Source organism: Brachycentrus maculatus, unplaced genomic scaffold, assembly GCF_059751285.1.
Source record: "Brachycentrus maculatus isolate JH-2025_06_01 unplaced genomic scaffold, ASM5975128v1 h1tg000056l, whole genome shotgun sequence".
NCBI lineage: Eukaryota > Metazoa > Arthropoda > Insecta > Trichoptera > Brachycentridae > Brachycentrus > Brachycentrus maculatus.
In genome coordinates, this window is record NW_028280810.1 from 1,267,171 (window position 1) to 1,292,855 (window position 25,685).

At 30.9% G+C, this 25,685-nt stretch overlaps 1 protein-coding gene across 1 annotated transcript; it reads left to right on the forward strand.

The window, feature by feature from the left end:
* The first annotated feature begins 145 nt into the window (after positions 1-145).
* Positions 146-23,751, forward strand: BBS4 (Bardet-Biedl syndrome 4). Its single transcript, XM_088278373.1, has 10 exons — positions 146-329; positions 988-1,133; positions 2,027-2,139; positions 2,548-2,642; positions 9,198-9,351; positions 10,573-10,726; positions 11,186-11,308; positions 12,934-13,105; positions 15,200-15,396; positions 20,799-23,751. Exons 1-10 carry the CDS (start codon positions 254-256, stop codon positions 20,952-20,954), a joined length of 1,386 nt encoding a protein of 461 aa, XP_088134499.1. The 5' UTR covers positions 146-253; the 3' UTR covers positions 20,955-23,751.
* The last annotated feature ends 1,934 nt before the right edge of the window (positions 23,752-25,685 follow it).

The following is a 25,685-nucleotide window of genomic DNA, read 5'->3' on the forward strand; positions in this document are numbered from 1 at the left end:
ATGTTGCCATTGTATTCGTTGACGTCATACAAATAATGCTGACGGTTCCAAAAAACTTTATATGTTTCTATTTTTAATGTTTGGAATACTACTTTTTGGAATCTGTTTCCATGGCAATTTTTCAGAGGTAAATAAACAAAAAAGGCATGTCAGCACGTCTGAAAGTCTGAAAATTAAACTGAAAATGTTTGAGATAGGTATTGGCGGTATATAATACAGCTGAAAATACGTGTCAATTAAATAATTGATTGTAATGGATTCAACTCAGGTCGTCCGTCATTCTAACGGGATCCATTTATCCGATTCTAGAAGATCATCAACTAATAGAGGTAATTTATTGATTTATTCTGAAAACATTAAGTAATATTTTTAATAGTTAGTACAATTTTATTTTTATGAATGCACCTGAGAAAAGTTTGGCTAAAAATACAAATCAAATACTTTACTATAAAATTACATGTAAATTTTATAAGTTACATACAATTTTTTTTTAAATTACAACAAACTTTTTAAAGAATTGGATTTTTTTTTAAAATCTTAATAAAATTTGAAATTTGAAAAACTTGTAAAAAAATATTAAATCCAAATAGAGGCTTCTTCGTAGTTAGTTTTTTCCTTTAAAAAAATACATATAATTTTTAAACATTTGTTATATCGTTTTATACTGTTCTTCATTTTGCATTATATTAAATCATTTTGGATTATTTTTTAAGCAGTATTTTCGTAGAATATTACCTAAAGAGCGCTTAAAATTATATATATTACACCACCATATGTAACATTACATTACACTTGAATTCGCGGTAGCTAAACGTGCTCCCTATCTATGTACTACCCTGATGAAGTAATATTCTTTGTGCTATATGTATATATCTTGTTTCATGCTTTTTCGTGCAACAAAAAATATTCGTGGGTGCTTTTAGTACATAATTGCTGAGTAACAACACATTGAAATTGTATGACTTAATGTGAAAATACTGTAATCAGAATCAACATGGTTGCCGCCGATGGAGAGTCATAATTGGCTCATGCATCTTCATTATACAAGGAAAGAGACGGATAAAGCTAGAACCCTAATACATCATCAGTTAGAGAAAAGTGGAGGACACAATGAGTTCGCTCATTTTTTATTGGTAACTATTTATTTTAATTATTTATTTTTATTTTATCAATCTGGCAACAAAATATCAATATTTTGTATATTAAAAGCATTGTTAACTTTGTGTTTTGTTAATACAACACTCTCCTTTACCACTTTAAATACTTTAAGGAGAGTGTTACACAATATTAATTTTATTAATATCATAATATGTAAAATATATAATATATTTGAAGAAAATGTTCACTTCTTGAAGTGATGCTCCTTAGACGGCAATTCAATAATTGATAATTGGACGAATGTTCAGATAGTAACATTTAACATAAAAAGTAAATCCACTCAAGAGTAGGTATAGGCTATAAAACTTAGTATAAAGTTGAAGTCTAAGTAGGGTCATGATAAGCGGTGTTGCATAAGCCGTGGCTAAATTTCGGAGTCACTTGGACGTTAGGTATTTCAAAAAGTTGAGAGTGAAATTTCAAGGACGCATGGCGTTTACTACACACATTTCGTTACATGAGAGAGAAGAAATTTATAACCCAAAGAGAAGGAGAAAGAGAACTATACATTCCGACACGAAAGAGAGCGATGTATACACAACGATACAAAGTAATATTTATCATTTAGTATTTTGTGATTATTTTAATACAAATTTTCAGATTGTTGTATTTCTGCTCTCTCTCTCTCTCTCTCTCTCTCTCTCTCTCTCTCTCTCTCTCTCCATTATTAATTCTCTTCCATTATAAATGATTTTAAGTACTACAATTCCTGAGTACTTAAAATTATTTATAATGGAAATGTAACGTTTTGGTGAGGACCTCAAAAGGTTCGCAAAAGTAAATTTGCCCATTTTCTGAAGAGCTTTTTTAAAAAATGTTTTTGATTTGAAATAATTCAGTGATAAGCACCTTCTTATTTTCTCTCAAGGGGACGATTTTCTGCGACGAGGGAAATCTAAACGAAGCCATTGAAGAATTCAGGTACTGTAATCGCCTGTGCCCAACTAATATTGAATACATCAAGGAAATTGCCAAATGCCTGTAAGTAGGGGGTTTTAATTTTAATTTTTTAAAGTCTGATGAAAATATATTTTCTAATTTGAATATGTCCACAAATTTTTTGAGTTTATAAAAAAAGGAAGATTTTGTTATTATTATTATTATTATTATTGAGTAAATTATATTATATATATTTTGTTATTATTATTATATATATATATATATATATATATATATATATATATACACATATATATAAATATACACATATATATACATATATATATATATATATATATATACACATATATATACATATATATATATATATATATATATATATATATATATATATATATATATATATATATATATATATATATATATATATATATATATATATATATATATATATATATATATATATATATATATATATATAATTTTCAGGTTTAAGCAAAAACGGTTTAAGTTAGCTTTGGAAGCACTCATGGAAGCAGAAAATATCTCGAAGAAGTTGGATTGGGAAATTCACTACTGGATAGGTAAGCAAACGTTTCGTCAAGTAATTTAATTGGTTATGAGGCAAGAAATCAATTTATTGGCAAAATTATCTATTTGCAGACCACTTATTTCAAGCCTCGATATTTCAAATGATTAAAATAGTTTTATATTTAAAAAATTAACTCTTTGCTACTAAATAAAAAAAACACGTGAAGCTAATCGACCAAAGTATTGTAGGTACATCTCCTTGCGAAAATTGTTTTGTTTTTTTCAACAACATCTTAAGAAATTTGTAATTTCTAGTCGAAATTCAGTAACAAATCTCGTCAGTTGTCATCTCGCTGCTTATATTTAAATAATATAAATTTGAGTCAGGAAATCGCCTCAATCCTTGAATATTAATTAATCAAAAAACAACATCCTTTATGGAGTGTTTTCCAGAAAGTTATAATTGGTCTCAAACGAATTGTTTTTGTAATGTATATAATATAATAATAAAAAAACAAATAATAATAAAATAAGTATTTCGGCTCAACAAAGGCCATGCCTAAAGAGCCGTTATACATAAAGTAAAACAATGTATGTTTCTATAAAATAATATAATAAATAATAATAAACCCTTATCCGCACCCCAATGATGCATAGGGCACTGTGTCTTATAAACGCAGTGTTGTCATGATCGTTTTACACATGAAGGAAAGGTGATCAGCCCTCCGCTTCAGGTACCAGTCCATGGTAATATTGAATAAATATTACAGTGAAAAAATCACTTATATTTATTTTTACCCCCCTTGGGAATCGAACCCGGGACCTCCAGAACGGTAGCCGAGCGTGCTGGCCATAACACTACGGAGGCGGACAAAATCTATAAAATAAATGAACAAAAAATAAAAATAAATATTTAGAAGGATAAAACATAATTATATTATATATATATATATATATATATATATATATATATATATATATATATATATATATATATATATATATATATATATATATATATATATATATATATATATATATATATATATATATATATATATATATATATATATATATATATATATATATATATATATATATATATATATATATATATATATATATATATATATATATATATATATATATATATATATATATATATATATATATATATATATATATATATATATATATATATATATATATATATATATATATATATATATATATATATATATATATATATATATATATATATTATATCACAATATTTTTGAGTGTGCTCAAACTTTTCTTCACAAATTCCGATTTTCTTATTTTATTTTATTTTATTATTTATTTTATTGATATCTCAACATACGAGTAGATGGAGGAGAATATGGAAGTCTGGGCATTAACAAGGCTTACGACCATCAAAGGTTGATTTAACTGATCACTTTTCTATTCTACCCATGATTATAAGTTCAGACTTTTCTAGTGTGAGTTCTCGGCAGCATCTTTGGTTGATTTGAGGAAGTTTTTTATTTAACAAAGTCCCTTATTTAAAATATTATATATGTAGGATCCCTCACGAAATTATTAACATAGTAAGAGATGCCAGAAAACACATTTTGTTTTATTTTTATAAATCTTATAATTTGACGAGTTATTTTATATTATAAAGATTTTTTTATTGATATCTCAACATAGATAAAGAAGAATATGGAAGTTTGGGCTTTTACAGGACTTACGACCTGTCGAAGGCTGATTTAAGTGATCACTTACAGTGATATATGCACATGTAACATTTACCATTCTACCCAAGATTAACAACCAAAGTATTCAAATGTCGGAAGTGACATTTATGCTTCAATTGAAAAAATAAACGTCTCTTGTGACGAGCAATTCGAATTTCGAGTTACAAATGAATACCCTGATGAAAAAATAAATTGAATTACCATTTTAATGGAAAAATGAAGTGAAGATTTTCATATTGAGAAAAGTCTATAGATGTAGGATAAATTACTTTGATCTTTTGAAATATCTTAGCTTGAAATAACTAATCTGAAAGAAAAAAATATATTTTGTGAAGAAATTGGTCCGGTGCCTTATTCTTGGAACATTTATTACGATGTCGAATGTACATTTCGCAAATTAACGAATAAGATTTATTGAAAACCATATTGAAAGCCATATTTAACTCGAAAACCATATTGTTTCTAAATATCGATTAAATTAAATTTTTGTACTAATAGTTATTATGAAGTTTTTGTACTTAGTAAGGTAATCTAGGTAGGTACTAATTACTAGAGTTGGCAGTAGATGTAGGAAGTAAGGTAAGTTAGGTACGAGTACTACTTAGTAAGGTAGGGTAGGTAACTAGGTAATGGTTGCGTTTTTATTTGTCATGCGGGTAAGTTAGGATAGGCACTGCTTTTCTGCCCATATGGAATGCACGATCACATACATAAACATAAGAATCGGTTGAAATAAAGTTATACAAATACTCAGATGACGCAGTTTAGCTGGATTTGGCGAATAAATAATGATACTTTCTCTATATTATTTTTTAACATCTCAACAAAGATGAGGAAGAAGAATATGGATGTCTGGGTCATTTACGGGGCTTACGGCCGTCATAGGCTGGTTTAAGTGATCATTTTATGCACGTTTAACATTCACCAATTCTACCCATGATTGACAACCCCGCTACCCAAATTCTTGGGAGTTCTATATGTATGATCGAATTTCGAAACATTGTTCTTGAATCACTGAATTTCACTAGAGACATCTATTGGTGAGATGTTAAAAAATAAAATAAAAAATAACTCCTATGGTTGGAGATAATCCAAATATTTGGACACACTCAAAATGTTGTTCTTTCTTTACATACAGATTACAATATCAATCAAATCGTTCGACATTACCCCTTGGAATGAGTCGAATCACGGAAATATGTCGTAAGATTCAACCATCCACCCCCGTATGTCTTGTAGGATACCGCTCGATCCTTATTTTGACAGACTCATTCATCGCCATTGATCGCTTCAGTTTTTATCCTGTCACGATATTTTGGGTCGTTTTAAGCACTCAAAGGGGCGGAAAATTTAGGCTTATGTATTGCCCCTAAATTATTGAAATTATCTGGAATGTAAGATTATGAATAAAATCGAGATATTTTTATAAAATGTATTTTTCATATTATACAAAAAGCCATGTAAATGCCCAGATTTCTTTTTTCTCCTTCATCTATGTTGAGATGTCAAAATGTAAAAATAACTCCTTAAGGTGGAGACTGACCGGAGCATTTCGTCGTAACGTAACACGTTACGATGCGAGCATTCAGGCAGTCAGTACAGCGAGCCGAGCGCTCCATCCATAGTTTCGGATGCTTGCTGATGCTCGCCGCGAGCGATGTTACGACGTTATGTTACGACGAAATGCTCCGGTCAGTCTCCACCTTTAGTGGCGAAAATCCAGATTAGTGAACAAATATTTGGACAACTCAAAATGTAGTTAGTAAAAACAACTGATCGAATTATTCGCTAAAATAAAAATATTATATCATGTTTTCAGGCGTGTGTAAAAATAATCCGGGGTTCGGATCTGACATACAAATAAAAGGGTCTCTGTTAAGTAAAAACTTTTCTTAATCCAACATAGATATCTGTTGTGAACTCGAACGTACTGTGTCATTAGATTGGTGAAGACATCTTCTTAGATATTTCCACTCCTCCTTCTTTTCAAAAATTTGAGCAATGTAGTTGTCAATCATGGGTAGTGTGTAAAGTAATCACTGAACCAGCCTATGGCAGGTCATAAGCCCTCTAAATACCGATTCTTTCATATTCATTTTCATCTATGTTGAGATGTAGGACAAAAAGTATTGTTATTTTGTGAGATAATGACGACTTCAGAGTTTAGTATGAAAAATATGAGTGTTATGTTAATTATTAAAGTACATAAGTTTTTATATAATATTACACATCGAAGGTTAGGTTATATACGTATAATATTAAAAAAAGTTAAATAAATATTTTTCTTCTGCAATAAAAAAACTCACCCCATTTTCGCTTTATGCTCTCACATTATTAAAATTAAATCAATAATTAATGGTCTGGAGTTATCCGTAATTACTAGGTTATCTAAACTATAGCAATTATACCCGATCGAGCTCGAGTTTGGAGTTTCTGCATAATTAACAAATTCATTTCGATGTTGGAAATTTATCCATGCCATAGGCATTTCATCATTCTTAATAAATTAACATTTATGAGAAATCCTTTTTAATGTTGCGTACGTAAGTACATATATACCATGTAAATATATTTTTCAAAACGTCCATGTATTTCATTTTTGGTAAAGCAAAAAATTATATACTGGTGTTCCTTATTCTGTCTCGTAGACTGTTGTCAGATATGTCTTCATTTCTGACACTCGCGTTTTTTTGTGACTGCGGTTGCGCTCTGCATTTGATCCCATATCGCTCACTCCTTTCAAGAACGTCATAAATAAAAAAACTTGATTTTTCAGGAGATCGTTTTTAAAGTTTAAAAATATAATTTAATGTATTAAAAATAAATATCAAGCCACTTATTAAACTTTTTACTATGCAACAGATCTTTTTAGGTAAAACCTGAATGTTTTTTCTCCATTTGAAAAATATCTATTATATTTAAAAAAATAAATAAACAATACCTTTTCTTCAAAAAGCAAAAACAACACTTTTTGTCCTGTAGCGCCTAAATATTAAGTTAAAAATATGCCGCTTTTGCTGGGATATAGTACATTTTCTGGGCATTCCGAAAACACGCACAACTGAAAATTGACGATTTTTGATTTATGACGTTGTTGGAAGGAGTGAGCGAAATGTCATGAAAATGAATAAATAAAAAAGAGATTATGCGAGATCGAAGATGTCGTTAGGTGAGGAAGGCAACGAAAAAGACGATGGTATACGCATGTGAGGAGAATGATTCGTTTTTAACCTGACGGAAAATTTGTGATTAAACATGTCCATAGTGTTCATCAAATTTCAAGCGATGTCTATCATTTTTCGTATCATAATATCACATTATTATCAAAACAAAAATTAGTATGGAAATATTTTATTTGATTTATTTATGAAGGATTTTAACTATAAAATAGATGAAAGACAATATTCTTAAAGATGGGTTTGTTTTTGTCATTAAAAACTTTATTTTGCAAAACGAATCCTTATTTTGAAAAATGCGTTTTCTTTAGACTAAAGAAAACTATGAATTTGACTAGATGAGGTGGGTCCTTTTTTTAATTATTTTTATTCTATGGTATTTATTTAAAAAAAATACACTTGTAAATACACTAAAAAGTGTTTAACTTTTAAAAAATTATCAACATGTCATTCCACAAAGTTAATGCTGAATCAATAATTAATATGTATGGTATTTTATTTAACAAAATAAAATGGGTATGTACTATAATCGAAATAGTTTGCAGTCTGAACATCTAATGAAACATTAACTTTGAGTTATTTATTATTTTGGCATTTTGGTTTCGTTTGACACTTGTAGTGCATTTCTGACGTTCAGAGACTTTGCATAGTTGTTAGTTGCATAGATACGATGAAAATAATATTACCCCATTCCAATGTAGCATGTAGCGCTATTGTAAAGCTCGTAATTGCACAAGTTCTCCGCCAATTCGAGTTCTTCTCCGCTAATAGACAGAAACTTTACAGAATATTAAATTTCACTTCGAGAAAGTTTTCGGAAAGTTTTCATTATCTTGCGCATAGGCACATACTTTAAAAAAATTATCAAAAAGTCGTTAAAATATAATTAGTATTTTTATTTGAAATTTTTTTTGTCGTAACTTCAGAATGTTGTCTTTATTTTGCGTTTAATAAAAATAATAAATTTCGATAATTTATGTAGCGCCATTTTCGTAAAGTACTACCTCAAGGGCGCTTAAAAATGAATTTTCTAGTACTTTGTTTGTTATAATACTTTCAGCAAACACATTGATTTTCTTTAATCGATTATTAATTAGAACACTATTAAGGGTTCCATGATTGTTTGGAAAAAATCGTAAATTTTATTTATGCTCAGGAAAACAAGTACAACTAAGCGAACTGATAACAGATCGTTTAGGTCATCATGTTTCCATCAAAAGTTCTTTTATCTTTGTTGAGACGTCAGCAATATTTTACTTGGTAAGTACCATTAGTTCTTACAATCTATTGTGACGGGTGTTTCGATGCGTTGCGCATCATTTTCAAACACTGTACGTAAAGTAAAGCCTAAATTTTAACGTTGTGTCATTGGAACGTTGTAGGATGAAGAGGTAAGAAACGTATTACTACAATTCGATTTAAAATGGATAGATACTACAATGAAGTAACTGCCAATTAATGAAAATATGAAGAAGAAAAAAATTGAAGTAACCAATTTTGCAGTCAGGTTAATTTCACAGGACCTCCAGCGCGGCGACAACACACACTAACCATCACACCGCGGAGGCGGACAAAGTAAACAGCTTACTGAAGAAAAATAATGTTATACGTACCAGCTTCGTAGTAATTAATTAAAAAATCAAATAAAATAAAATTTTTAATTAAAAAAAGCCTTAATTAAAAATTGTTGTAGCCGAGTGTCTCACAGCTTTGGGGAACAGCGAGGGGGCGGTGCCGTGGGCGCGCAGGGCGGCCGCCAACGGGGGCGAAGCGGGCCAGCTGGGGGCCCTGCTGGCCGGCCAGGGAGACCTACTGGGGGCCGTGGACGCCTACACTGTTGCACTCAGGCGAGTGATATAGGTTGACAAATACAGTAAACCCCCCTGTAACGTTGAGATAGGTATTGCGTTTTTCAATGGGAACGTTGTAGGGGGTTAATGTTTTTCGGTTTAAACCCACTCTACCACAATTTGATACCTATTTCTAACAGTGAGCTGCTTAGTCTCACAGAAATAGTATGATATTGAAGTATTTTTGTAAATAATAAAAACACAAATACTTCTCTTTAAAAAAAAGGATTTTCATTTTAAATGACTCATTTCAGTCTTTTCCGCTGGTTAAAAAGTAAGGATAAAATTTAAAAAATAACCATTTATAACATTCCCTCTGATAATGCGGTACCTATCTCAACGTTGTAAGGGGTTTTACTGTATTTACTATCATAACACAAAATAACACTTACTAACATTACCGTTTGAAAACTTTGAGAATAGTATCTATATTGTGTCCACAAAATCGGATTTTTTTTTTTAAAATTGACAGGTTTCCTTTATTTATTTCTCAATGCTCTTTCTTCTTTCTCCATGTTCGCTCCCTAGGTGGAGCATATGTCCAACACGAGACGTTATCTCCTTGGCTTCCTCCCAGGTCAGTCCGGCATCCCGAAGTTCCGCTGAGTAAAGTCGGTGGATGGTCGTCAGCGGCCTTCCGGGGCGCCGGAATCTTCGGGGTAGGAAGAAGAGACATGAGGGGTTGATGCTCTCAGGTGGCATTCTAAGGACATGTCCCAACCATGTCCACCTTCTCTTCTTCAGGACTTCACGTTATTTTTATTTTATTTATTTATGGTTTACAAACAATGAAAAACATATTACAATAAATGAAATACAGTGCAATATAAACTGTTTGAATGTTTTTCATCAATTAGATGAGAACACAACAAGCTTACAGAAAACAATAAATGTGAATAGAAATTTGGTTGTAAAAAAGGGTAATAACAATTAAAAGTAATGAAGGAAGAAAAATGAAAATAAAAATTAGAAGTAAAAATTAAAAGTGGAATTAAACTATGCTACATAAGGTACAAAATTCAAGACTCCACCAGATTGGTGAAATCAATTTCAAATTGTCCTCTTGTATTTCTCCGTGCCATCATTAAATATGTCGATGGTGACATTATCAGTATTTTCTAAATTATTATACAACCTTAGCATCCTAGAAATGGAGTTAACGTGTGCCATATTATTGTTATTTAAATTAAAAAGTCTTTTTGTTTATTTTTTATTCAGGTTTAACCCTGAAAATGTGGACCTCCTCACTTCTTTGGGAATCCTACACGTGCGGGCAAACCAGCAACAAATGGCCGTGGAGAGGCTGGGCACCGCACTGGCCCTGGGCCCCCCGCAAGCCCGGGCCCTGCTGCCCATGGCGGCCATCATGCAGGCAAGTTAAACCCTTGTTAATTGCCTACCTTTTTATATTTTGATATCTCGACTTAGATAAAGATGCATGAAGCCCAACGGCTGCTTTAAGTGATCACTTTTTACACGTGTAACATTTACCATTATACCCATGATTGACAACCACACTACTCAATTTTTTGGAACTTAAGGATAGGTACTTATGATACGATTCACACGTCGCATCGTGTGCGAGTTCACGACAGTGTCTATGGTTTATTTGAGTAAGCAAGATCCTTAATGAATTATTTTATGTACATACTGGGAGACGCTTAAAAATATGATTCTTATGACGATTATAATCAATCAATTACTCAAATCAACCATGGATACTGTAGTAAACTCGCACATGATATGACGTATGAATCGTATCATATACGGTTCCAGATTTGGGAGCGTTGGAAACGATTGATGACTTGATTGGCCGTAATCGCTTTTTTAGAGCCATCGCGATTTCGACGTCGCCCTGTCGAGGTACAAGATCGCCGCTCAGCAGACGCCAGACTGCCCAGCTTTGTGGAACAACATAGGAATGTGTTTTTTTGGGAAGCAGAAATATGTTGCCGTAAGTACATCTCCTGCGTCGATATCTCAGCACAGATGAAGAATGTCTATTATTTACAGGCCCTTTGACCGGTCACGACCAGGCTGGTTTAAGCGATCACTTGACTATTCTACCCATGTTTGGCACTGTTCAAATCCCGCCGCCCAGGACGACCTCTGCTGAAAATCCGTCGGCAGTTGTCGTCTAAAATCGGGACGCGGCACTGACTTGGGAGGATGCAAGAGAGCTGGCAGCCGATAAAGAGCATGGAGGCAGTCGGTGAATTTCATATGGTCCACTTAGGGAGCGGATGAATCGAATTGTGAATAAATTGTGTATAAATGAATTAATGAAATTATGATATTAATTGCGATAGGATGATTATGATAAAATTATTATGATAGCATGATTATGATATTTTTTATTTCTTTAATTAGCTTATATTACAGTAATATAAACTACTATTTACACTTAATTTACATCATATATAAATATATATATATATATATATATATATATATATATATATATATATATATATATATATATATATATATATATATATATATATATGTATATATATATATATATATATATATTTATATTTATATATATATATATATATATATATATATATATATATATATATATATATATATATATATATATATATATATATATTTCCTAACAGTATACAAAACATTTGTTTTTAAATTCCTTCAGACTCTATTCATTCTTCATACATTCAGGCATCTCATCATACATTTTAAAATTGTAATAATAATGAATATAATAATTATTTTGGATAACTTATATAGCCCTAATTTTGTAAAATATTACCTGGAAGGCATTTATACTACCTCAAGGGCAATTATACTACCTCAATGGCACTTAATATACATAAATTGATATTAATTGTGATGTTCACCGTGATGGGATAATTGTAATTTTAACATATTCTGTGACACACTCAAGACATATTACATCATTCAATTGATTTATCCTTGTATAGCAATGTTTTGCTGGATATGTGCATTACCGTGATATTTCATTTGATGCCTGGTGGGTAATGTGCATTACCGTGATATTTCATTATGACGCTTGGTGGGTAATGTCCATCACCGTGATAGTTCATTACGACGCTTGATAACAAATTCGACATAAAGTATACATTTAAAAAAAATCTACCATTTGTACACTTTAGTTGCCAGAAATGCTACGTGGGAAATCAATAGATAAAAAATATTGATGTCATTTATTGTAACAGATATTTTAATCACTAACTATCAATCCATCCGATAAATTATGAAATGGTAAAATGTTAAAATACCCGCATTTTCTCCACATAGTGCCAATCCCCACAAATTCCTTGCAGTTTGGGGAATTTCACACAGATTGGCAACCCTGTACTAACCTAAAATTCATCCGACTTCGGATGGAGCATTCGGGAGGAGCGGCGTGCAGCTCGGCTCGCTGTACTGACTGCCTGAATGCTCGCATCGTTACATGTTACGTTACGACGAAATGCTCCGGTCAGTCTCCGACTGTGCATTACTTCCTAATGTGCATTACCTTGATATTTCATTACGACGCTTGTCGGGTAATTTGCATTACCGTGATATTTCATTGCGATGCTCGGTGGGCAGGCGGTGAGCTGCTTGAAGCGCGCCGCGTGCCTGAGCCCGCTGAGCGCGCGCGTGCTGCACAACCTGGGCCTGGTGCACGCGGCGTGCGGCCAGTACGCCTCGGCCTTCCACTTCCTGTGCGCGGCGCTCAACCTGCGCGGCGGGACTGCGTCCACCTACATGATAATGGCTAGTAAGTTAGTTCAGTGGGTGTTTCAACTGCTTTCAAACTTGTAAACTACATCCAACTATATGATAAAAGCTAGTTAGTTGATTTGGCTGCTTTTAAACTTAATGAACTGCATCCAACTACATGAAAAGAGCTAGTAAATTATTTCAATGGGTATTTCGACTGCTTTCAAGCTTGTGGAATGATAAAGGCTAGTATCAGTGGGTGTTTCTACCGCTTTAACTCTTGTAGAACTACATCCAACTACATGATAAGAGGTAGTTAGTTAATTCAGTGGGTGTTTTGGCTGCCTTTAAACTTGATTTACTGCATCCAACTATATGATTAGAGCTAGTTAGATGTTTCAGTGGGTGTTTTGGCTGCCTTTAAACTTGATTTACTGCATCCAACTACATGATAAGAGCTAGTTAGATGATTCAGTGGGTATTTTGGCTGCCTTTAAACTTAATTTACTGCATCCAACTACATGATAAGAGCTAGTTAGATGATTCAGTGGGTGTGTTGGCTGCCTTTAAACTTGATTTACTGCATCCAACTACATGATAAGAGCTAGTTAGATGATTCAGTGGGTGTTTTGGCTGCCTTTAAACTTGATTTACTGAATCCAACTACATGATAAGAGCTAGTTAGATGATTCAGTGGGTGTTTTGGCTGCCTTTAAACTTGATTTACTGCATCCAACTATATGATTAGAGCTAGTTAGATGATTCAGTGGGTGTTTTGGCTGCCTTTAAACTTGATTTACTGCATCCAACTACATGATAAGAGCGAGTTAGATGATTCAGTGGGTGTTTTGGCTGCCTTTAAACGTGATTTACTGCATCCAACTATATGATAAGAGCTAGTAAATTATTTCAATGGGTGTTCCGACCGCTTTAAAACTTGTAGAATTGCATTCATCTAGATAATAATGGCTAGTAAGTTAATTCAATGGGTGTTTCTACTGCTTTCAAACATATACAATGACAAAGGCTAGTAAGTTATTTCAGTGGGTGTTTCGGTTCCTTTAAGCTTGTAGAACTGCATCCATACAGATAATACAAAATGGCTTATAAGTTATTTGGATATTTCAATGGATATTTCAAACGCTTTCACGACTAATAAATACAAGATTAAAAATACGATAAATAATTACTTTTAATTTATATTTGAAGCACTAACATTGTGATTTTCCATTTTATTATTAAAATGAAACTGTGTTTTAAAATCACTATAAATATTTTAATTCAACATAATTATTATGTCTACTGGTTTCGAAGGTCACCGGTAGACATTATAACTAAGTTATAATAAAATATTTATAGTGATTTTAAAACAAAGTTACATTTTAATTATGAAAAATAACTCCTGTAATTGGAGATAATCCAGATTTGTAAACAAGTATTTGGACACACTCAAAATGTTGTGAATTATATTATTGCTTACCAAACAATTGGGAGTCGTTGATAATGAAAGATGATGTATCGTACTTCGATGAACATCCTAATCTAATACAAGGATCTTGGGATTACATGACGTCAGACGTATTCCTGATGGATACGATAATCCCTTAAGTGTCACGGAAGTGATTAGCACATCTGCCAAGCGCCATTCAACATTTCAACATCGGCGCTTACCATAATGTGCAGTTAATATTGCTAACACACTGAGACCTCCATTAACACAGTAAATTCGTTCTACGCGATTCCGTGTAAAAAAGTACCCATACTAAAATATGGTGAATATGAGTATTTTTTTTTTGTATTTTTTTTTATTTGTTCGGGAATTGTACAGCTTTACATTTAAAAAAGTATATAATAAAAAAAGTTACATTAACAATAAGGAACATTATATTAAATAAACAAAAAGAGGTACATTAATAAAAATAAAGCCAATTAAACAATTCCACATTTATGTTATAATAACTATTAAAATATTACGAGAAAAAAAAACAAATAAAAAAGATTGGGAGAAAAAAAGAGTGGCCATATCTAGGCGAAACAATTGTCACAATGTTGATTTTTATGTATTTTTTAACAATAAAATACAACTTAGTGGACGAAAAAAATCTGTGTTTAATTTAACATTTAATACATTTATCAATTATTTTTATTTCAGTCACTCTCGATCACTTGGATGATCAAGAAAATGCCATAAAGGCATACGAACAGGCTGTTCTCCTGAATTCAGAAGACGCATTAGTTCGTATCAACTATTCCTTCTTTCTTCACTCCATTCAGCAGCTGGACCAAGCCAAATTCCATCTCAGCGTGGCCGAAGAGCTAGTAGGAAAAATGCAGATCGTTGACAAAAACGTGAGTACCTGCGCTTATTAAAAAGATGTTCTAAAATGAATTAACATTTGCAAATCAAAGTCTGAAGCTATTCCAGAGCTAAGCCTTAGAATGCTCATACTTCATTTTCATAAAAATTCCATCTTCTTTTTCATAAAAACAAAATGTGTTTAACCCCAAGTTAAGAAATCTACCTATTTTTTTTAAATATATATTCTTTTTACAAAATACATGTTTAAATATACAAAATAGTTGGTAAATATACGAAAATTTAAAATATAGCGTTTCTTCTTCTCTAATAAAGTAGATATTTCGCTCACTCCTTTCAACAACGTCATATATCAAAAAACTTGATTTTTCAAGAGATTGTTTTGAAAGTTTAAAAATAAAATACAATGTATTAAAAGTAAATATCAAGCCACTTATTGAACTTTTTACTGTGCAACAGATCTTTTTGGGTAAAGCCTGAATGTTTTATCTCTATTTGAAAAATATTTAGTTTATTTAAAAAAATAATAAAACAATACTTTTTCTTAAAAATGCAAAACAACAATTTCTGCCCTGTAGCGGGTAAATATTAAGTTTAAAATATGCCGCTTTTGCTGGGATATAGTGCATTTTCTGAGCATTCTGAAAATATGTACAACTGAAAACGGACGATTTTTGATTTATGACGTTGTCGAAAGGAGTGAGCGACTTGTGTTTAGAGAGGGAGTTCGTTTTACAAATATATTTTTTTTATAAACAATCCAATTTAAAACAACGTAAATTAAAAATTAAAATAAATATATTCCTCAGAATGGAGTTTAGGTTGGGGTGAGTCTTATATGTTTTATATAATATCGATACTCGTATATCATCCATAGAGTGCCTGATATGAGAAATTGTTAAATCGTAAAAAAAATAGCTTTTTTGTTTTTGTTTGTTTAAATATTATAATATTGTTAACAACGTAATCATTAAATAAATGTACAAGAAAAACTATTCGGGATTTTAAAGTAAATTTGCAAAATAATACACTGTAATAATCGGCGGCTATGTATGAGGAGATGCATGAACGTGGAAGAGGCGAAGAATGTTTGCAAAGACAGAGTGGTGTGGCGTTCTATTCTCTCTGCCTGCCCCTGCGGGGAAGTGGTGTGATGGTTAGTTAGTTAGTTTTTATAAACTGTATAAAAAATAAACATTTATGAAGAACAAATTCAGATTCGGAAATCCCCAATCAATTGTTAAATTTGAATTTGTATTACTGTAACTTTTTGAAGAGATTAGAGTAAAATATAATAATTTCTCAAAAAATAAACATTTATGAATAATAAATTCGGATTTGGAAATCCCCAATCAATAATTGAATTTGAAGTTGTATAACTGTCACTTCTTCAAGAAATTGAGTAAAATATAATCATTTCTGTTAAATTTATCAAGTATTGTTAGTTTTATTTTAATTTTGTAAAGCAATGTTTGAGCAAGAGCTGTTAAAAAGGAAGCAAAAAATATCCTTATCCCCTTTCGTTTGATTTATAAAAAAGATGTGATCTATTTTTTACGTTTTATTACAGTTTGTTTTAGTTGTAGTAAGGTTTGAGTAATAATTTCGATAAACATTTTTCCAAGTTGTTATGTACATCTGGACCCAAAATAAATTACTGACAAATGGTTAACCTAGCTCAATTCCAGCCCACAAAAAAAGAAACTTAACATTCGAATTCATTCTGACCGTTGAATCCAAACTTGAAGTTAAATTAAAAGGAATAAATTTTAGTTTCTACGTTCGTTCACAAAATTACTTTTTCGTGAATCGACTCCTTTATTAGAAAAAATGAGAGTTTGCGGAAAGCATCGATATATTGTATTTACAAAAAAATATATATTTTTCGTATTATTTGTTGACATCTCATCAAAGATGAAGAAGAATATGGAAGTCTGGGCATTTACGGGGCTGATGACATTTTTTAAATACATATTTTTTTTTAGATAAATATTTGTGTTTGTATTATTGACAAAAATATTTCAATTTCATACTATTTCTGTGAACCTAAGCGGCTCATTATTAGAAATAGGTATCAAATTGTGGTAGAGTGGGTTCGAACCGAGAAACTCTGACTTAAAAGTCCGCGACACTAACCACGGGACCACAACCCGACACTGTTTTGTTAATGTAATGTAGAGGTTCCCAACCCCGTGCCCGAGGAACGATTCGTATGTGCCTGCCACTATTCGACAGAGACAGATTTTTTTCATAAACATTTATTAAAAATGTGAATTATTTTTATTTATTTGTTGGTTCAATTTTTTTAGTTCATTTGTAAGTTCAGATTATTAAATACGTTCGTATGTTTGCAATATTGTATGTATGAGGTTTCTTCGCTGACAGTACTTAAATACTCGTAAAAGTCGATTAAAAATAGGTGGCCCTACCCTACCGATACTTTAGAATGTGCTCTAGAGTACAAAAAAGGTTGGGAACCCCTGATGTAAGGTAATGTTTATTATTGTTAATGTAACTATTTTTTATTTTATTTTGTTCGGGAAGCTGTACAATTCCCGAACAACAAAAAAACATTTACATGAAAATATCTTCTCTCTTACTAATAATTCAACAGGCCTGGTTTCCTCTTTCAAAAATCGACCCTTAATTTCAATAAGGCTTCACGTGATTAATTGAAACATGCCTCAAGGTCTTCAACGACCTAAAAAAATCTCATATAAAAGCAGAAAATCATTTTTTATCCTCCTTTAAAATTAATTTTCCGCATAACAATAAGTTCGACATCAAAAGCGATTTTTACGTTGCTAAGTCAACAGACGATGAGTTGATTAACATTAGGAAAACATTTATTTGCGTTTAAATGTACCGAGTCTGTATTTCAATTAATTTGGTTGTCGCTCTCCGGTATTTTAAATGTATTTCCGGTGACAGATTTCCCGATAAATTAGAAAGAACATCCCTTACAAATAACGCAAAACAGCACGTGTACCGGTTATACCCTTTGGTTACCTAAATCCGATATATCGCCTTTCGGTACTGTTGCGAGAAATACCGAATCCGTCGGATCTGACGTCTTATAAAAGTATCAGATACATTTTGGACAGTATGTTAGGGATCCCTTCAGGGTTGTGCAAAAATTTTCGATGCATATTATGTTGTATATAAAACAAATTATGGGATCGAGTTCTACAATACTTTTAATTTTAATATATGTAATGATAAGGTGACGCATTTCGTCTTATTAAGACATTATCAAACTGCAATTTTATGGGTAGTAGTAGTAGTAGCAGGTTGATAATGTCTTGATAAGACGAAACGCGTCACATTATATATCATAGTATATATTAAAATAGAAGTAAAATTCGATCCAATTTTTTTGTTGTTGGATATTTTACCATAAATTAAAAATGGAATTCTACCAACTAACTGAATGTGTGTAGAATAAATAAACCATATTATGTTTTTTATTCAAATTAAGTTATACATCGAAATTTAGAATTATTGATTATTTATATCTTACAATTAGTAGTAATATTAGAAATATTGAAGTTACAGAAAAGAGAAACGAGAAAAAAAGCACATTGAACTTTTTTTTAAAGTTGTGTAAAACTGTGACATTTTTTTTAAACACACATATTTACGTGTCATGGTTAATAAACAATATGAAATAAATTGACACAAATACAATACATACATAGTACAAAATGACTAAAAAAATTATTCACAACCCTACTATATTTTCCTTTTAATGCCGGATGTCCACAATTATGTCGACGAATGGTTTGATCTCCAGTGTTATGCGCACAGGGTAAAAAGGAGGTACACATAAGCGAACAGCATTTACTTGTAAGTCATTTAGTTAATCTGAATGATATTTTCGACGCGCTGAAGATTAAACAGTAGCATAGTGTTTTTAAATTATCGAACACCTTTTACTTTCGAATTATTTATGTTTCAATCGTGGTTTTTCTGGCATTGTAACCCTAAATTCCTGGTAACCAAAGGGTTAATACGTAAATCCAAGGTTGTTTTCGATTAATAAAACCGGCATTTCGGTAGGATGGCAAATTTTCACAATGTAATAATTAATTCATATATTATGCAAGAGCGCGTTCCACTTAAGGCACCTGGGTGGGACAACCTCGTGGGTTTTAGAAGGAACATTGGATTATACTCCTGTGGTGTAGTTTGTGTGAATAAATACCAAAGTTTCTTATGATTTAATTACTTATCCTTAAGTGTTTACAGTCAAACAAGGTCTTCATAATCAAGGATTAATTCAACATTTTAAATGTCCAAATACTTGTTCACAAATCTGATTATCTCCGCTTAAGAATTTTTTTTTTACATTTTTGACATCTCAACATAGATGGATCTATTTGGACACACTCTATGTGTTGTAAATAAAACAACTGGTCAAATTACGTATAAGCTACAAAAAAAACATGTTTTCAGGCGGGTCTGAAGTATGTGAATTTAATCCGAGATTCGGACCTTTCATACAAATAAAAAGGGTCTCTGTTAAACAAAAGCTTTCCTTCTTCTAAGGTACATAGATGGCTGTTGTGAACTCTCATGTACTGTGTCACGAGTTTGATCAATACATCTAGGAGTTCCAAAAAAAATGAGTAGTGTGATTTTCAATCGTGGGTAGAATTGGCGAATGTTACACGTGTGTTAAGTGTTCACTTAACCAAGCCTATGACGGTCGTAAGCCCTGCAAATGCCCATACTTTTATATTCTTCTTCATCTATGTTGAGATTTCAAAAATGTAAAAAAGACGGAATAATAATTTGTAATTATATTGGAAGCACCAACTTTGTGGTTTTATTTTTATAAAATATTTATGATGTTAGTATAGTTGTATACGTATTTCAAACACCGTATTGTGTTTGAAAATAATGCTAAATGCATCAAAATACGTGTTACAATAGATTTTAAGAAATAGTGGTATTTACTAGGTAAAACTTGAATTAAAAATGGATAGATTTTACCACAAAGTGACTGCCGAATCAACAATGAATAAAATGAATAATATGTATTTATTGATTTGGCGTTTAATTTGTAGAACTCTATTTTAATTTATTTACTAATTTTTAAATCAAACACAGATTTTTTGAGTCAACTAAGTTGTATTTTATTTAAAAAAAACGTATTCGTTTAAAAATGCCATAACTAGGTAAAACAATTGTCAAAATATAAATTTTTATGTGTTTTTTTTAATAAAATACAACTTAGTATACTCAACAAATCTGTGTTTGATTTAAAAATTAAATCATAAAAAAAGAATAAAATGTATGTTTTATAATTTTTAAGTAGCAATAATACAACCTTGATATTAATCAGAGCTAATGATAACAATTAGATATTACCACAAAATGAGTACCGAATCGATTAATGACATTATCTCAATCTGCTTATTTTTTTTTTCAGTGTTCAGACGCTTTGGCGAAACTCAAAGCAATCACGGATCCAGAAGCTCGTTCGGATGAGAATTGCAAAACTAATGATCCGGTTCCCATGATCGCGGAATCGGAAACTGCTGGAACGCTGGATCAAGAAGATTTCGTAGACCCCGATGAAGTTTAAAGAGGGGTTGTATGATTATTTAATTTATTTATTTGAATTAATTTTAACTATTATGCCATTTAAGGCATATCGATATTCATAGCCAGCAACTTAATTTTCTTTAATCCAGGTAATATTTGTGGAGGTCCTCACCAAAAAGTTACATTTCCAATATTGTACAAAAAAATCCTTTAAATGCAAATCTATTCTGTTTACTGTACGCATATTCTATCGAAATCTCAATTAAATTTGCTACAAAACGTGACCAATCCTATGTTAAACCAATATGAAATCATTAAATCGCACCAAAACGTAACAATTTTACAAGCTAAAATTCCTGATTACTTTAAACTTTTAAAGTAATTTATAATGGAAATGTAACGTTTTGGTTAGGGCCTCTACATTTGATTTAATTGTTTTTTTCCTTTGAACACCATAGAATTGAAAAAAGAAGTTTTCATTCGAAATTAATACATGGTTTTTAAAAGAAAAAGAGTCATTGGAACGGAAAAAGTTACATTTAAAAAAAAGTTATTCACGTTAAAAATTCATATTTTTTTTTGAGAATTCAATAAATGCAATGAAGAAGTGAAAACCATAGAGGTTACAACATACAAATGTTAGGTGAGGTTTACAAAAATATTGGTCTAATTCGTTAAATATTATTTCTTGAATGTTTGTGCACAAACGAGTACTTTGTGGCATATTTTACAAAATGTTATTAAATAAAACTAGAGCTTTGTTTTCAACCACTTTTATTTTTGTTACTTTTCTCTAACCGGTTTCGACAAGAGCCTTGTCATCTTCGGAGACGGACATGAAAAATAAAAGTGGTTAAAAACAAAGTTGTGGCATCAAATCTCACCATGGTTCTTTCAATATAGCAATAGGTTGATGATTTTTTTGGATCCTAAAAAAATATATTGGAACCTTCTTTTTTTGTCTTCAGCGTTGTACAAGTTCTTATTATTATTTATATATCTATAGTTAAGTCAGTTATCTGACCTTACTTTTGCTTGGCACAGCGTTATTTAATGGCGTATGTAATGATCACTTAAACCTACCGGTGATAGGTCGTAAGCCCTGTTAATGGTCAGACTTTCGTATTCCTTCGTTATAAATGCTATGTCTTAGTAAGACATCTATAAAATAAAAAGTTATTAGGTACATCGATTTGTTCCTTGCGACCCGATCCCTTTTTCCTGTAATCTCGTAAGAATTTCACAAGTTCAGCGTTTCACGAGTCCTGAGTCCTTAATATTATGTATTTGAGAAATACGAAAGGGAATTAATTGCTCATAAACCAGGCGATTCAGCAATTTCCGAAACGATTTAATTTTATTTAAATTATTTATGCACAGCTTTATTACTTTTGTTAGAATAATATAAATATTATTTATGTTTTTGCTTCGTGGTGGTTTTAATATATAGTGCAAATAAATCGACGGCCCCTACGTAAAGTACTCTATCTGCAAATCTGTTACTTTACAGGAGAGAGCTTAGAAGATTTTTTCAACGTATTTTTTCTATTAACTAACGGTTTTATCTGAAATTCTAAACTAGTATTATACATTAAAAAACACGATAAAATAATGTATTGAATCGTTTTAAAACTTTACGCTTTGTCAAAATTAATTAGTTTTAGGAGTTCAGTTAATTTCGAAAATTCAATGTAGATAGCGTCTTATACACCTGAAAACTAGGTGTAATTTATTTATATATTTTTTGTTTGTTTATATTTGTAGATAACGGTCAGTTGATAACGTACACCAAATATCTCAAAATTGACAAAAATGTAGTTAGAGCACTTTACGTAGGGCACGTCGAAGTGTTTTAAGGGGTTAGAAAATTAATGGCTAATATAAATTACATGTTCTGAGCAAAATACGGATTCTGGTAAAGTTTCTTTCGAATTTGCTGAATCGTCTTTTGAAGTACTATGTTTATTGTTGATAATTTATTTATTTTGTGCAATTTATACTCCATTTCACGACATGAAAGAGTTGGGTAATAATTATATGAATTTTTGGTATCATTCATGTTTATAGAATTCTTCTTTAAACCCTTATCCGCACCCTAATGGTGCAAAGGGCACTGCATTATATAAACACAGTGTTATCTTGATCGTTAACACATGAAGGAAAGGTGATCAGCCCTCCGCTTCAGGTACCAGTCCAGGTTAATATTGAATAAATATTAGAGTGAAAAATTTACTTATATTTATTTCATCCCTCCTGGGATTCAGACCCAGGACCTCCAGAACGGTAGCCGAGCGTGCTGACCACTACACTACGGAGGCGGACAGGAATTACGTAAGGATAAACAACATTTCGAAAACGTCGAGATACACATTTTTCAAGTGTGCGGAATTGTTCATTTTAACTACATGTATGTAATAATAAATCAAATAAATATTAACACAAAAAAGTTGGAAAGTGAAAACTTGCTGTTGGCCAGGTTAAGTGATCACTTTTTACTGCAACTTTCATCATTCTTCTTTTACAAGTTTTTTTTTGTTTCTGTCGTGATATCTCTATAAAATATAATAAAATAGCAACTATGTATATAGCTTTTTCCACTATCAATTTATTTAACTTTTAGGCTTTCTTCGCACCAACATCATTAGTCTGGTGATGTCGGTAACGGTGAAATCCCATCACTGGGCAAATAAAATAAACGTGGAAAAAACTATATAGTTTTTTGTTTTATAATTTTTATTTTAGAAATACAGTTCCACATTTCTTAGTGGAACTGTATTTCTAAAATACAGTTCCACTAAGAAATGTCGGTATAAAACTTCAATCTAATCTCTATAAAAATATCCGAAAACACCATTCTTGTTTTATTATTTTTAAATAAGTATGTAATTTAATATGTTTTGATGTTAGCAGCATCAATTTGTAAATATTACGTAAATAAGATTTCACAAAAATGAGGAAAATAAAAAGGCATTTTTATTTATTTTATTTTATTCCTTATTCCATATCATAATTTTCACATTAAAAAACGATTAATTCATATTTTATATCTACAATACACTTAAGTAATCAAAGAGTTGTTTCAATTTAACTTAAATTCATATATTTATTTACAATTATATAATAATTCATATAACAAAAAATATTTTAAATACATACGAAATACTTTTTTAAAGCTTCGATCCTTTATTTTCGAATCTTGAAGTTGCACCATCTCAGTCTAATCAAATACTTTAATTCTTTTTTTATTATTCAATAATTTTTAATTTTTACATAGAAATTAAACTTACATTTAACAGATGGCACTGCCATTCTGGCCCGTGTAAAAACGCCTGTGAAAAGGCGTGTATTGTTTTAAAAACATATTCGCATGCAACGTTGTGTCAAAATGTATAAGCAATCGGTTAAATTATTGAGAAAATTTGAGATTTTTAACAAACGAATATATACATGTTGTATAAATTTCTGTTGATCAATACTATTATTCATATAAAAATGAAAACCTGATATTATTACAAAATATTGGTTTATTAACTAACTAACTAACTAATAACTAATAACCTCAGGGGTAGGCAGAGAGAATAGAATGCTACACCACCCTGTCTTTGCAAACGTTCTTCGCCTCTTCCACATTCATGCATCTCCTCATCCATACCCGCCGAGTATTTCGACTCCTGACCCGACCGCTTTCAAGTATTTGACATACTTGAATGTGCCAAGTTTTCCTCGGTCTTCCACCGCTTCTTTTTTCAACTACATTTGCCTCATAAATTTGTTTGACCGTTCTTTCCGCACTCATACGTTCCACATGTCCGAACCATCTCAAATCTAAAATAATAAAACCAAACAAAATACAAGAAATTAGATACTGTGTAGTTTTTAGGTTCCTGTTTGTTAAAATAAGTAATTGTCCAAACAGGTTCTGCTTCATCATGACCTAGGTATAATATATTAAACTTATATTAAATTAATCACAGAATACCTAAATATCTTATTATAAACATATTTTAATTGAAACAAAAATATAAAATATGTACATTGGTACTTTTATTTTGTAATTTAAGAAGCTCATCTTTTTACACATATATTTTATACATATATTATTTTGAAATATGGTAGTTCAAAACGTGATTTAATTCAATTTAATAGATTTAATTCAATTAAATAATCTGGAGAAATACTGAGGTATTCAAGGATTTTTGTATTCAGCATTTTTTTGTATTTTTTTTTAAATATATAATGTGGCAACGTAACTTGTATTTATATATCGCTCACTCCTTTCCACAACCTCATATATCAAAAAACTTGATTTTTCAGGAGATCGTTTTTAAAGATATAATATAATACAATGTATTAAAAATAAATATCAAGCCACTTATTGAACTTTTTTACAGTGCAACAGATCTTTTTAGGTATTTCTGAATGTTTTTTCTCCATTTGAAAAATATTTAATATATTTAAAAAAATTATTAAACAATACCTTTTCTTCAAAATGCAAAAACAACACTTTCTGCCTTGTAGCGGGTAAATATTAAGTTAAAAATGTGCCGCTTTTGCTGGGGTATAGAACATTTACTAGGCATTCTGAATACATGCATATCTGAAAATTGACGATTTTTGATACATGACGTTGTTGAAAGGAGTGAGCGATATGTATATTTTAAACGATTGAAAAAAATAATTATGAAATTGTCAAATGACATTAAACTGTACTCTAGAATTGATGTTACTAAAATAAACGAATCAATCAATTAAATTTGCTGCCAAACTGACA